This window comes from Xenopus laevis, chromosome 1S (assembly GCF_017654675.1).
Source record: "Xenopus laevis strain J_2021 chromosome 1S, Xenopus_laevis_v10.1, whole genome shotgun sequence".
NCBI classification, from domain to species: Eukaryota; Metazoa; Chordata; class Amphibia; order Anura; family Pipidae; genus Xenopus; species Xenopus laevis.
Genome location: NC_054372.1, coordinates 179,432,213 through 179,446,550, shown reverse-complemented (window position 1 = coordinate 179,446,550; position 14,338 = coordinate 179,432,213). Strand labels below are relative to the sequence as shown.

General features: G+C 39.7%; 1 protein-coding gene and 1 long non-coding RNA gene across 9 annotated transcripts in view; one reads left to right on the top strand and one right to left on the bottom strand.

Moving 5' to 3' along the window:
- The window catches only part of mier3.S (mesoderm induction early response 1, family member 3 S homeolog), a 25,550-nt gene extending 25,368 nt beyond the window's left edge, over window positions 1-182 (bottom strand). For 2 of the 4 annotated variants that reach the window (XM_018240982.2, XM_018240986.2), the window contains exon 1: window positions 63-182. Coding sequence is in view for 1 of the 4 variants with exons in the window: in XM_018240980.2 (XP_018096469.1) it covers window positions 63-71 (9 nt within the window). In the remaining 3 variants the exon portion in view is untranslated. The remainder of the gene's footprint in view (window positions 1-62) is intronic. The other 2 variants (XM_018240981.2, XM_018240980.2) reach the window with 2 other exon arrangements.
- LOC108704429 lies at window positions 23-14,338 on the top strand. Of its 5 annotated transcripts, XR_001933587.2 has the most exons (9): window positions 151-260; window positions 4,849-4,960; window positions 5,748-5,888; window positions 7,070-7,193; window positions 7,316-7,523; window positions 10,114-10,227; window positions 11,040-11,196; window positions 11,647-11,791; window positions 13,750-14,338. It is a non-coding gene; the product is annotated as an uncharacterized LOC108704429 (long non-coding RNA). The 5 variants fall into 5 exon arrangements; XR_005965119.1 differs by lacking the exon at window positions 5,748-5,888 and having other exon boundaries at window positions 23-158; window positions 10,043-10,227; XR_005965117.1 differs by lacking the exon at window positions 5,748-5,888 and having other exon boundaries at window positions 171-799; window positions 10,043-10,227.

Genomic DNA, 14,338 nt, shown 5'->3' with positions numbered 1-14,338 from the left:
ATTTCCCGTTCAAATCAGCCCATCTCCAAACCCCCTAGCTCCGGCCCGGTTTTCCGTCTTACCTCCGCCATATTGGTACCTCTTGACGAGCGAATTGCAACTGCGCCAAGCCCCGGGATGAAGCGATTCAGCCAATCAGAAAACGCCTGGACAGAAGGGTACCTATGACTAGAAAGAGGAAGGGGGAGGAGCGTACAAGCGAAGAGCGGAATGGGGGGAGGAGAGAGCGGTGACGCGCAAGCGCCTGTATCTCAAAAGCTGTATGTCTTGCTAAGCTCTTGGTTCCCAACGTCGTATAGTCCAATTAGTACAAATAGCGAGGGATTGGGACAGGTTTTAGTGTAGGGGAAAAGAAGATGTTTGCTGAGGGGGCTCCTTGGTCGGAAAAGGCACATAACACACATAACATACTGTTTTCCCTCCTTTCACACTCTTATTTTGGGTGGCTTCGCCTGTAAATAGTGCATAGCCCTGATTTTAAACTTTACAGAGATTTTAAAGGAGAAGCAAACCCAAAAGTTAAAAAACCCCTCCCCTACATAGACCCCGCTCCCTCCAGCCTAAGTGTTACCCGGGCAAATGCCCTTAACTCTTTACTTACCCCTCCGTGCAGATTCAGGCTTTGGAGTTCACGGGCGACGTCTTCAGCTGCTTCAGTAATCTTCATAATTTTCGCAAGTTTCGACGCATGTACAGTTGTCGCTAAACAGAAAATTGCTCAGGCGGTCTCATTCCGAAGATTACCGAAGAGAAGAAGATGGCGCCCGTGAACTCCGCTGTACACAATATGCGCGGAGGGGTAAGTAAAGACTTAGGGGCATTTGCCCGGGGGAACACTTAGACTGGAGGGAGGGGGGTCTATGTAAGGTAGGGTTTTTTTTAACTTTTGGGTTTGCTTCTCTTTAAACCATTTTTTCTGGTCTCCCAAATAACATAAATTGGGCGTTCTACTGTAAATAGCAATCCTTGCAGCCCTTGGATTTTCTAGACCAGGGGTCCCCAAACTTTTACACCTGTGAGTCACAGTCTAATGTAAAAAGGTTTGGGGAGCAACACAAGCATATAAGAAGTTCATGAGATGCCAAATAAGGGCTGTGATTGGCTATTTGCTAGCCCCTATAAGAACTGGCAGCCTATACGAGTCTATTTGGCAGTACAGCTGTTTTTTATGAAACCAAAACTTGCCTCCAAGCCAGGAATTCAAAAATAAGCCTCTGCTTTGAGGCCACTGGGAGCAACATCCAAGGGGTTGGTGAGCATCATGTTGCTGGTGAGCCACTGGTTGGGACCACTGTTCTAGACTTTTCCCTGAATTTTAAATCCTCTTCGTTCCTCCTTTATTCATGAGAGTTAAAGGAACAGTAGCATCAATTTTTTTAAAAAAAAAGAATTCGTTAGTATTCATCAAAAAGTAAACACCAAGACAAATAAAACTTTAACATAGAAAATCCTTTATTAAGAAATAACTTACCGAAACTCCACTTCCAGGCAGGCAGCAGGCCGATCGGAGTTCCCAGTCACTGGCACGTAGCCACTCTCGCCCTGCGCTGCTTTCCGTGCTAGAGAGCGATTTTTACTGACCCGAATCCCTCAGCACCACCTGCAGTATCTCAGCTACTTGCACCAGCGCAAGATTAACCCCACAGCCCAGCTCTTACCCCCTGCTCACAAAAGATTTCTGCATCTGTCTTGTGTTCTGCCCCGTACAGGTACACTCGGTGCAGTTTAGTTGCATAAAAATGGCAACGTAACCAGATAGCAACTCCCTAACACAAGATAACAGCTCCCTGGTAGAACAGCACTCAGTAGTAAAATCCAGGTCCCACTGTGACACATTCATTTACGTTGAGTAGGAGAAACAACAGCCTGCCAGAAAGCAGTTCCATCTTTAAGTGCTGGCTCTTTCTGAAAGCACATGACTAGGCAAAATAACTTGAGATGGCTGTCTACACACTAATTTTACCGGCATCCAATTCTGGAGCTCTCGGCTCATTACACTGTAGGACAGGAACCAATCAGCAGCTAGCAGGACCTAATAGGGAACGGAAGCATGTCTTTGATTGTGTGACTGCAGGGCTGTGATTGGCCCCTCCTACTGTGCTTCTGGCAGGGACTATTAGGACATGCCCACCCCTCATTTGAAAAAAGGACAGGGACCAGTGAACATTTATAGGGAGCTCCAATAAAGGGTTTCTTTTTAAAGATAATATTAATTTTTAGTACCATGTAAAAGCAACACCATATATTACTCATAATTGCCTACAAAATTAGGGTTTTTCATTTATCCTATATGTCTCCTTTAAAAACAGACTGTTAAAATATCAGTTTTAGTGTTTTTTTAAATGATTATATTATCATACAGTATGTTATTATACATGTAGTTATGTACCATACCAGCTCTTTGATGCTACCACTTTTATAAGGTTTGGTTATGTTCAGATTGCTCAATACAACTGAATTATATTTCTCTGGCATACAGAAGGAGCCATGGATGAGAAGCAGAGCAAGACAGGGCATTAGACACCACTAATGAAGGGAGTGAGGAAAACCTTGATGACTAGAAAGCAGTACTGTGATATTTTTATTTCAGCTGGGAGTGGTATTAGTCTAAATTTAATCTGGTACAACAGGTTATGCTCTTTGCATTCCTCCCTTGTTCTTCTTCCCTAAAATACTGTCCCTAAAATGGAACCACAGACCATCTTACAGGCAATAGAGGCACAGAAAGAAATGAAAATTTAGAATAATTTCTTTTCACTCGGGATATACAGTGCTTCTGAAAGTATATCCTTCTGAAGTCTGTTAAATAATAACTTGGGATCTGTACAGAGGATTTATTTTGGCAATAGGCAAAATGTAATTTCATAAATCATAAACAGATACATTATTTGGCCACAAGTATCTGGGAAGCACATTGTCCAACACTTCATTCACACAGAAAATATTGATGAATTTGTCTCCTTTTCTGCTAAAACTGACTATTCTGGGAGGGTTTTCCATTAGAAATTGGAGCATTGTTGGTAGAATTTAGCCAGAGCATCAATGAGTTGGGCACTGAAGTTCAGGATTAGGCTTGGGTTGCAGACACAGTTGCAGGGGCGCTCCGCCAATGAGGCGAGCTGAGACGCTCAGGCGGCAGCGCCAGAGAGGTTTCCAGGGGCTGCAAAAACACCTGCCAAGGCCGGGGCCGGTATTACAAATTTACCACAAGATCTTTCACTTGTGTGACGAAGAGTCAAATCTGACAAATGTTGCTAAGGGGAAAGTGACATGATTTAGTGAGCATTTGAATGTTTGAAGTGAATGAGAGGCCATAGTCAGAAGTAGTGTGTGTGTGTGTATATATATAGATAGATAGATAGATAGATAGATATATAGATAGATATATAGATATATAGATATAGATATAGATATATATATATATATATATATATATATATATATATATATATATAGATATAGATATAGATATATAGATATATATCAACAAGGGAAAGTTGTGCTCACCACTAGTTTTTAAAACCATTAGGCGGGGGTGCAGCGAGGCTGTGACCACAAAATACATATAGACAAATACAAGAGTCCTCAGCACTCAACCCATTATCAATATATTTAAGACAGAGATATTTTGTTCATACTGCTACTGAAAAATGCCTTACCCTTTAAACAAAACAGGGATTGTTTGTTTGTCTGTTTTGTTTAAAGGGTAAGGCATTTTTCAGTAGCAGTATGCACAAAATGTCTCTGTCTTAAATATATTGATAATGGGTTGAGTGCAGAGGACTCTTGTAATTGTCTATATATATATATATATATATATATATATATATATATATATAATTCAGTAAATGGACCCGCACTCATTCTTAAAGGTGAAATAAATGTGCTTTTATTCACAGGTTCATTTCCAACGTTTCGGTCCTCTCTGGGACCTTTTTCAAGGATCCAGAGATCCCAGAGAGGACCGAAACGTTGGAAATGAACCTGTGAATAAAAGCACATTTATTTCACCTTTAAGAATGAGTGCGGGTCCATTTACTGAATTGTAACATGGAATTTTGACCAACGCACCACCATCAACAGAATCTGAACCGGGAGGAGTGCGTTCACTGTACAAACTTTATATATATATATATATATATATATATATATATATATATATATATATATATATATATATAGATAGATGGTCCTACATATTGGATTTTAATAAATGGAACCCCCATACCTTGAAAGACACAGTATTGTATGCCCACCTTAAGGGCCTTGTCCCAATGGCATTGTTAAACTGAGTTTAACAATATCGGGCCAATTTTAATCCAGATGTCAGTTGGGCAGGCTTGAATCTGCAGTTTTTATCACCCTTTGTTAGGCTACCTGTTGGCAGTGAGATGGAACATTGTTCCATTGTAAAGTGATGTATTCTGACACTTGAAGTCCCTCTGCTTTGCAGAGTCTGTGCACCCACCCAAATGCTGTAAAAACTCCTTTCTCAAGAATTGCTGTGTGCTTCCCTGTTCTGGAGGACTGTCCATGCACAGAATACTCATACCAATAAAAACAATAAAAATCACGGTCATGCCTGAGGATCGTGGCATGACCGTGATTATTTGAATTATGAAACTTTGTATGCAAAATTGTCTGCAACCTACATGAAATCTCTGCTTTCTGGTCCGCTAGCAGGTGGGCTGTCTGTTGGTAGTAGTTGGCATGCCTATTTGGATTGATAAGTTGAGTTTGTTGGAAAAAGTTTTTGCTTGCAGCCGATGCTTTCTATGATTTTGCAGACAGCATGCAATTTAGAGGGTGCATTTCTCACTGATAATTTGTTTTCTCTCTTTCGTGCAGGACGCTGCAATGAAGTGTTAAACCTTGTTCCCCTGGTGACTTGCATTAAATGGCGCAGCTTGACTTCACTCCAGCTTGGCTTAATTTTCCTACACCTCCATCCTCCTCTAAGGTAAAGAGCTTTCTTGTTTGTACCGCAATCTGGGTTGGGTGACTTAAAGGGGTTGTTCACCTTTAAACAACTAGTTGTTTTCAGATACATCACCAGAAAAAAAGACTTTTTCCAATTACTTTCTGTTTACTATATGTGACAGTTTTTCTAATATTGAAGTGTAAAGTGGCATTTTTCACCTTCTTAAAGGAAAACTATACCCCCAAAATGAATACTTAAGCAACAGATCAAATTGAATGACATATTAAAGAATCTTATCATACTGGAATATATATTTACATAAATATTGCCCTTTTACATCTCTTGCCTTGAACCACCATTTCGTGACTGTATCTGTGTTGCCTCACCTGACCAGAAATACTACAACACTAACTGTAACAGGAAGAAGTGATGAAGCAAAAGGTAGAACTCTGTCTGTTAATTGGCTCATGTGACCTTACATGTGGTTTGTATGTGTGCGCAGTGAATCTTACGATCCCAGGGGGCGGCCCTTATTTTTTAAAATGGCAATTTTCTATTTATGATTACCCAATGGCACATGCTACTAAAAAAGTATATTGTTATGATAATGGTTCATTTACATGAAGCAGGGTTTTACACATGAGCTGTTTTACTCAGTATCTTTTAATAGAGACCTACATTGTTTGGGGGGTATAGTTTTCCTTTAAGCAGCTCTGGGAGGGTGGGGAGGGCCGCCGACCCTGTAAACTGTTCTAAATTGATACATTTAGTCAATACATTTCTTTTCTTTGTTCCTGCTGAGCAGAATATCTGGGTTTCATTACAGGCAGCTGTTAGAATTGATACAATAGTTGCTAATACTCCAGAGATGCTGCTGAAAAATGTATCAACTAAATATTGCAAAATTGTAACCGTTTAAACTCTGCACCTGAATTACTGAGCTGTCGGACTGAAACACCAGAGACAGGTACGTTGAACTTAGATGTTATAAAAAAACAAATAATGGAAAGTAATTTAAAAATGTCTTTATTTCTTAGGAAGAATCTGAAAACAACTGAACAGAAAAAAAGTATTTGGAACCCCTGTTTGTGATCCACACAGACAGGCAGATACAGCTGAATAATTGTTTGTTCCGTTCAGCTGAATTTTATGATCATCAGATAATGCTCCCCTCAACAAACAATTTTGCCAAACCAAAATAGAAAACTGTATGTAGAAATAGACGGACTTGCACCTTTGCATCTAGGGGACTTGTCGGTCCATATCTCGTGTGTGTGTGGTCAACTTTCATTGCTTTGAGACTAGAGTTGCTGAAAAGTACAACACTTAAAAGGGGTTGTTCGCCTTTTAGTTAACTTTTAGTTTGTTATATAGTGGCTAATTCTAAGCAACTTTTCAATTGGCCTTCATTATTTATTTTTTTTATAGTTTTTTTATTGATTTGCATTCTTCTTCTGACTCTTTCCAGTTTTTAAAAGGGGTTCAGTGACCCCCATCTAAAAACAAATGCTCTGTGTTATTGCTACTTTTTAGTACCCCTCTTTCTATTCAGGCTTCTCCTATTCATATACCAGTCTCTTATTAAAATCAATTAATGGTTGCTAGCGTCATTTGGATCCTAGCAACCAGATTGCTGAACTTGCAAACTGCTGCTGCATAAATATCTAAATAACTCAAAAACCACAAATAAAATACATTGAAAACCAATTGCTAATTGTCTCAGAATATTACTCTCTACATCATACTAAAAGATAATTTGAAGGTGAACAACCCTGTTAATATGTTCTCCACCTACTGTATCATGATCAATATAAATGACCAGCAGGTGGCACTAGAGTTACAAAATTTATATTAGCAAGTTACACTTTCTTAATAGCTTAGAATCTGCAAAAACAATTCATGTAAATGAATACAATTTTACATGAATTTGTTGTAAAGGTTTACATTTAATTAACCATATCCAGTTAATCAGGACAACTCCACTTCATGCATGGTTATCAAATGAATGTGAAAACAAACTCTGTGCATATGAGAGCACTAATTTTCAGTAATTATTTTCTCTGATATGTGATATTTTGACTTGGCTGTATGTGATCATGAAATGTTTTGTACTATAGGAACATCTGTAGTCTGTTCTTTCTTCTACAGTCATTTCTGTATACCGAGAAGTATTCTGAAAGTTTAGGAAGGTCCGACTGTGCTTTCAATGTAAACAGACAACGTCATAATTCCACAGAAGCCTTTGACTCTTCCACTGGTCGCCCTCTTGGTGGTAATGTTCTACTTTACACATTCGTTCCATTATTTTCATCTTAACTTAACATCCCTTCTTTTCTTCCTGTTGTATCAAATAGTATTATGTAGTCAATCCTCTCTTTATTTGTATGAACAAAGGGAACCTTACAAGTAGAGAAAAAAAATTTCCGGCGCCCCCAGAGCAGGACTGGAGCAGAACCCATGTGGCAGCATGAGGCCAGCCCCATTTTTATAGTAGCCACTTCCAGCGTATGAATAGCCAGCTGCACAGTGAGAGCGACACTTTTTTGACCTGACAAGAAAAGAGAATTGTCAAGACTGGAAGAAGTTTGAAGCTAAAGATTTTGTAAGTCTTCAGAAGCATTGTGAAAATGTATATGTATTAAAAGGATACTGTCATGGGAAAAAATGTTTTTTTTTTTTTTTAAATGCATTAGTTAATAGTGCTGCTTCAGCAGAATTCTGCACTGAAATCCGTTTCTCAAAAGAGCAAACAGATTTTTTTATATTTAATTTTGAAATCTGACATGGGGCTAGACATATTGGGGCAAATTCACGAAGCACCGAACGCTAGCGTTACTTCGCTAGCATTTGGCATTTTCGTTACTGTGCAAATTCACTAACGAACGCTGGCATAGTTTCGCTAGTGTTACTTCGCACCCTTATGCCTGGCGATGTTTCGCTAGCGACGTAACTACGCAAATTCACTAACGCGCGCAGTGTACTGAACGCTACCTTTTACGCTAGACTTCCTTCGCCACCTCAGACCAGGCAAAGCGCAATAGAGTAGATAGGGATTGTTTCAAAAAAAGTCACAAAGTCCCAAAAAAACGCTGGCGTGTTTTCTACATTATGGGTGGTAGGCTGAAAAAGATCGAAAAAAATTTTGGTGCTCCCCTCCTTCCCCCCTACATTTCCTGACTCATGGCAATTTACCTAGACAGTGGGCACATGTGTAGAGCAAAATAAAATTTTTATTTGATGTTTTGAAGGTTTTCTAGGCATTTGTAGTGCTGATACGTATTCCTCCATTGAAATTTGAATTTGGCGCCATATGCAAATTAGCCTTCGCTATCGTAACTTCGCTTTACTTAGCGAATCAACGCTAGCGCAACTTCGCAACCTTACGCTACCCCTGAGCGCAACTTCGGATTTTAGTGAATTTGCGAAGCGCTGGTGAAACTACGCCTGGCGAAGTCTGGCGAAGTGCGGCAAAGTTACGCCTGGCGCAACTACGAATCTTAGTGAATTTGCCCCATTGCCAGGAGCCCCCAGTCATGTGGCTCTGATAAACTTCAGTCAATCTTTACTGCTGTACTGCAAGTTGGAGTGATATCACCCCCTTCCTTTTCTCCCCAGCAACCTAAAGGTGCCCATACACTATAAGAGCCGCTCATTTGGCAAGTTCGCCAAACGAGTGGATCTTAACCCGATATGCCACTAATGGCTGGGCAACATTGAATGAATCCAAACGTTCGGCCCTGGGGCCAAACGATCAGATTGCAATAGTACAAATGGGCTCCGACGGGTCGCAGGACCGCATCAACTAGCCGATGTGGTCCTGGATCGTACAAAAAATCAAACTTGACCAAACGATATCTGGGCGAATTTTGGCCTTATATTGATCGGGAGAACCCATCAGGAGCCCCCACACATGGGCAGATAAACTGCCGAATCAGTCTAAAGGACCGATATCGGCACCTGATAGGTTTCCCTGTCTCCTGCAAACAGTTTTAATTCGAATATTCGTCACCTAAAACCTGCTGAGTTCATGTTAATGGCAGAGGTCCGTTGAGCCATCTGGAGATGTTAATAGCCTTCTAGAGATAAACTTGATTCATACGAATTTGAATTTTCAGTTCGGGACCATTAGATCGATTATTAGGCATTACATAACCTTCCGGTCGAATTGTGAGTATATTCAAATTAATTTATTTTTTTTACATGAATTCAAAATTCGACCTTTGTTAAATGGGCCTCTAAGTATTTTGTATATCCAGAGTATAGTGGGGATAGCACCAGGTTTATAAAAAGAAAGTATGAAAAAAATTATAGCACAAGTGCCTGATCGTGTCCAACTGTTAGAATATGCTATGGGGCAATGCCAAAGATATTCTCATCTGCCTGGCCGACTTGTCGTTTGCATCTATATACACTTACCCCAGAGTTTTTTAGAAGCTCTGTGTTCTCTGTGTTTTGACCTTTTGCTTAATTATATTATTCATCATATTATACAAATAGATGCAACTGATTTCTTCATCTAGAGTGGGGGTCCCCAACCTTTTACATTCGTGAGGCACTTTGAATTGTCAGAGGAGTTGGGGAGCAACACAAGCATTAAAAAGTTTCCCAGGGCTGTAATTGGCTATTTGAAGGCCTCTGTGTGGACTGACAGCCTACAGGAGGCTCCCTTTGGCAGTACAACTGGTTAATAAGCAACTAAAACTTGCCTCCAAGCCTGGAATACAAAAATAAGCACCTGCTTTAAGGCCACTGGAAGCAACATCTAAGGGGGTTGGTGAATAATATGTTGCCTGGGAGCTACTGGTTGGGGATCACTGATCTAGAAAATAATCAAATTCAATGGCTCCCTGGCCAAATGACTTCAGTGGGGGTGGGGATTATTGCTCTATAATCCCTTTAGCTACTTTATTTTCACCTAATGGGCTCTGAAAATATTGTTTGGCTTTCACCATTTATTTTATTATCCATAATAAAGCAAACCACTATATAAAGGAATGACAATAGTGAATGAAAATAGTGAATTTTAAAACTTTTTTTATTTTTTACTATACTATACTATATAATTTTAAATTTATTTATTTTTTACTATACATTAAAGTTTATGGGCATTTTTTTTTCAAGGAGAAACCTGGCGAAAAATGAAGATACTTTCTGTCTACATTGGCACAGATTCATAAATTTCTCATTAACAGGAAGAGTGTAAATCAAAAGAAAACCACATTGTCAGCAGTTTTTATCAAGACTGTCCTCATGAAAATTATATACCAAATACATGCAGAACTGCTGTCTGTGGCTTCATGAAAGAGGTATTAAAATTTTTTTTTTAATAATCTTGGTTGCTTTTATGATTTTAAATACAAAATCTGGTGGATCGTGACACATACACTGTGTTCTCTGGGCTGCTAAGATAAACTTCGCTTATAGTGCATTAATTGGTGGAATCAGACTGACATGTAGACATTTTTGAATCACTGAATATAGATGTATAAGCAGGGCCGCCATCAGAAATTGCAGGACCCCATACAACAAAATTTCCTGGGCCCCCTGGGCTGCGCCCACCGCAAGCCCCACCTACAGGTCCGCCCACCCCACAGGTCCGCCCCCCACCACACAGTAAAAAAACAAAAAAAATATTGGCAGCTAGGGTTCCCACATGTTAATAAAAAGATATTGGTGGTCAGGGCCCCCCATAAAAAAAAATATTGGCAGCTAGGGTTCCCACATGTTAATAAAAAGATATTTGTGGCCAGGGCCCCCCATTTAAAAATATTGGTGGCTAGGACCCTACATGAGAAAGAAAAATTGGTGGCCAGGGCCCCTTAAACGTCCATGCCTTCCTGAAGTCAGCAGCTCTCAGAAAGATGGGGGGCCCGGCTAGTCAAGTAAGTATGGCGTGGTCGGGCCCCCCTTGCCCTCGGGCCCCCTACAACTCTCCCCCCTGTCCCCCCCTGATGGCAGCCCTGTGTATAAGATATATAATATATATGTCCCTAAGAATCAGATACAAGAGCATAGAGAGGTTTGGTACCAAATACTTCTGATGTTATATTCCCAATATCAGGCGCTTCACTCCCATAATATAATCTCTCCTATTTGTATATCTCTTCTTTGCTCTCAGGAGGAGGAAACCAACTTGAACAACCAAAATGACTCTGAAAGGGATATTATAAATCTGAAATCTGTGAGGATAATAGGAACACCCTGATTTCAAGACAGATCTCTTCTGCTTATACCCAAGACGATATCCTTTCTAGCTCACTTGAAGCAGAGCTCAGGTATGTGAGTTGATTTCTCTAATCTTCCTCCAATCACATTTTTAAAAGATTTTAAAACTACCAGTTAATGTAGTCATAACCAAGTTTACATCAACACACGCTGCTACTTATTGGTGTGGGCATAAAAGGACTAAGGACTTTCGTGTTTGGGAGTTTAAAACATTAATATTCTGAAAAATTTACTCTTTCTCACTGTCCACTGTTAGATTGGGGGGGGGGGTAAAGACTTTTATGCAGGCACCCTTGCTAGGGTGTATGATGCTAAAACAAGTTATCATTTAAGACAATAAGGGAATGTCTCAGCAGTTCCTGTAATAAATACATTTAGGCATGGCATGTCCCCCTTCAGTTTAATTTCTGGTGCCTTACCAAGGTGGGTGAGGACTATATTTTATATATTTTTGTGAGTTTTGTTATTTCCTGTTACATAATCTTGGCGGCTCTGGGCAGGAGATTCCCTGTAAAACTTTGAGCTTTCCGTTTTTCCTTACGGCTGTTGAGAGAAATGGGTTGGCAAGAGGATAGTGAAAATGATGAGACCTGTGCTCCGCTAACAGAAGATGAAATGAGGGGATTCCAAGCCATCAGTGACCAGGTAATGAATGGCCTTTTTTTAGAAAATAATAATCAGGAAACTGCAAATGCAGTTAAGGAAAAGTTGCTGGAGCAGCAATAATGAACCTTGTCCTAAATATTGCAAAACTATGTTGTCAGATTGAACTAATCTGTAAAACATTGATGGGACATCTGTAAAAAACCAATCTAAGGTTTCTGCAATGCTGAGTGTGCCTTAATCTCCCATTTCTGTTCCTCTGGTTTAAGGATATACATGTCAAGCCCTCATTCTGGTAATATACAATTCATAGTGTCCCTTAAAGGAAAACTATACCCCCCAAACAATGTAGGTCTCTATTAAAAGATACTGAGTAAAACAGCTCATGTGTAAAACCCTGCTTCATGTAAATGAACCATTAGCATAATAATATACTTTTTTAGTAGTATGTGCCATTGGGTAATCATAAATAGAAAATTGCCATTTTAAAAAATAACGGCCGCCCCCTGAGATCGTAAGATTCACTGTGTACACATACAAACCACATGTAAGGTCACATGAGCCAATTAACAGACAGAGTTCTGCTTTTTGCTTCCTCACTTCTTCCTGTTACAGTTAGTGTTGTAGTATTTCTGGTCAGGTGATCTCTGAGGCAGCACAGATAGAGTCACGAAATGGTGGTTCAAGGCAAGAGATGTAAAAGGGCAATATTTATGTAAATATATATTCCAGTTTGTTAAGATTCTTTAATATGTCATTCAATTTGATATAAACTATCTGTTGCTTAAGTATTCATTTTGGGGGTATAGTTTTCCTTTAACAGCTCTGACATTGAAGTTGTACAGCTGTGGGGCCACTGCCTGAACACGTGTTATGTTTAAAAGGGACATACCACCTGCATCCCTTGCTCCTGCCATTACTGTGTATTAGTCAAATGGCATCAGTTATTTCATAATGCACCTTGACTCCTTCTGTGGGAATATCCTACTAATATGTGTATGTGCATATGAATGTGTAACCTGAGCGCTCCCTCCTGTTTGGCTTGACGAGGAATGGTCAAAAGAGCAAAACCTTATACTTATGAATCAGGAAGCATCTCTTGTTGCTTCCTTGCTCAGCTCTATGTCTCAATGTAACAGGAGCAATAGAGTTCAGAAGGTAAGTGCCAAAAGACTAATGTGGCCAGACCAAACAGTAGCAGGTTGCTTAAAGGAGAACTAAAGCCTAACTAAAGAAGAAGCTAGAAATGTTGTACATTATGTTCTGTACCAGCCCAAGGCAATCACAGCCCTTTAGCAGTAAAGATCTGTGTCTCCAAAGATGCCCCAGTAGCCCCCCATCTTCTTTTATGCTGATTCACTGCACATGCTCTGTGCTGCTGTCACTTACTGAGCTTAGGGTCCCACTCACAATATACAGTACACATAGAATAGAAATGTCACAATATAAGGCTAATTAGTAATTAATACAGATAATTACTACATGGCAGCACAGAAACCAGTGCAATTAGCATCAGAATTTAATAATCAGCCCTGTAGCATCAGCTTATATTACAGACCTCATTTTCTGCTGGAAAATTAGTGACGACCCCTAAGCTTATCTTCTCAACAGCTGCTCAGAGCCCACTGAGCATGTGAGTGTCACAGACACTTTCCAAGATGGCGACCCCCTGTGACAAGTTTGAAGTCCTGGATCATTGCTGCTATTGACACACGGAAACTTTAGGCTGGTGCAATAAGTTCAGTATATAAAATATGGATTTATTTTTTAGCCACAATCATTTTTAGGGTTTAGTTCTCCTTTAAGTTCACTGTCATAATATTAGCAGTGTGAAAATTGCTAATATAAAATCGAAAAATCATCAATGTCAATCGTAAAATTGCTTACAGGAGTTCTTGTTGGATAACAGGTTTCCAGGAAATAGATCTCATAACTGTATAAATAAGTGTAAGCTGCTAGTGTTTAACCTTGTGTAAAAAGTACGTGGCTTTCTTTTTCAGCTGCAAAAGAATAGCTTCCGGGTATTCCTGAGAAATGCACTTGCTTTCGATCTCTTCCAAGAAGTGGTTGAGAAAGAAAACTCCGAAACCAGCAGCAGCTACACCTCTGATGATGAGTAAAATATTTGTAATTGTAGTGCAAACCGTCTCATGACCTTTTCTACTACTAGCAAACTGGGATCCCATAAGCATTCCCCTGAGCGGAATAGTGTACTGAATTCTTCACTTGCACCACCACAGGACATTATCCTGACATGCACGCTCATAAAAAAACAGTTGGTTGGCCAAGTGAAAGGAGCTTTCTCTCTGTTTAACACAGTTTCTGTTACAAAATGTCTTGGAAACAAACAAAAAAGGCACTTTATTTTCTTTTATCTAGTTATATTTTCTAGCAGGCGCTGTATTGGGCAACGGTTCCTTTGTGTTTTTGCCTGGTGTTTTTGGAAATGTGACGGATTTAAAAGTTCGATTTGTTTTCAGTTTTCACATAGACATTCACAGTTAATGTTTAATGTGTGCTGCAAGCAAGAGGCCAGGTTTGTGGTTACGGGGTAAACTCCATTCAAAATATACCTATTTTGATATTTAA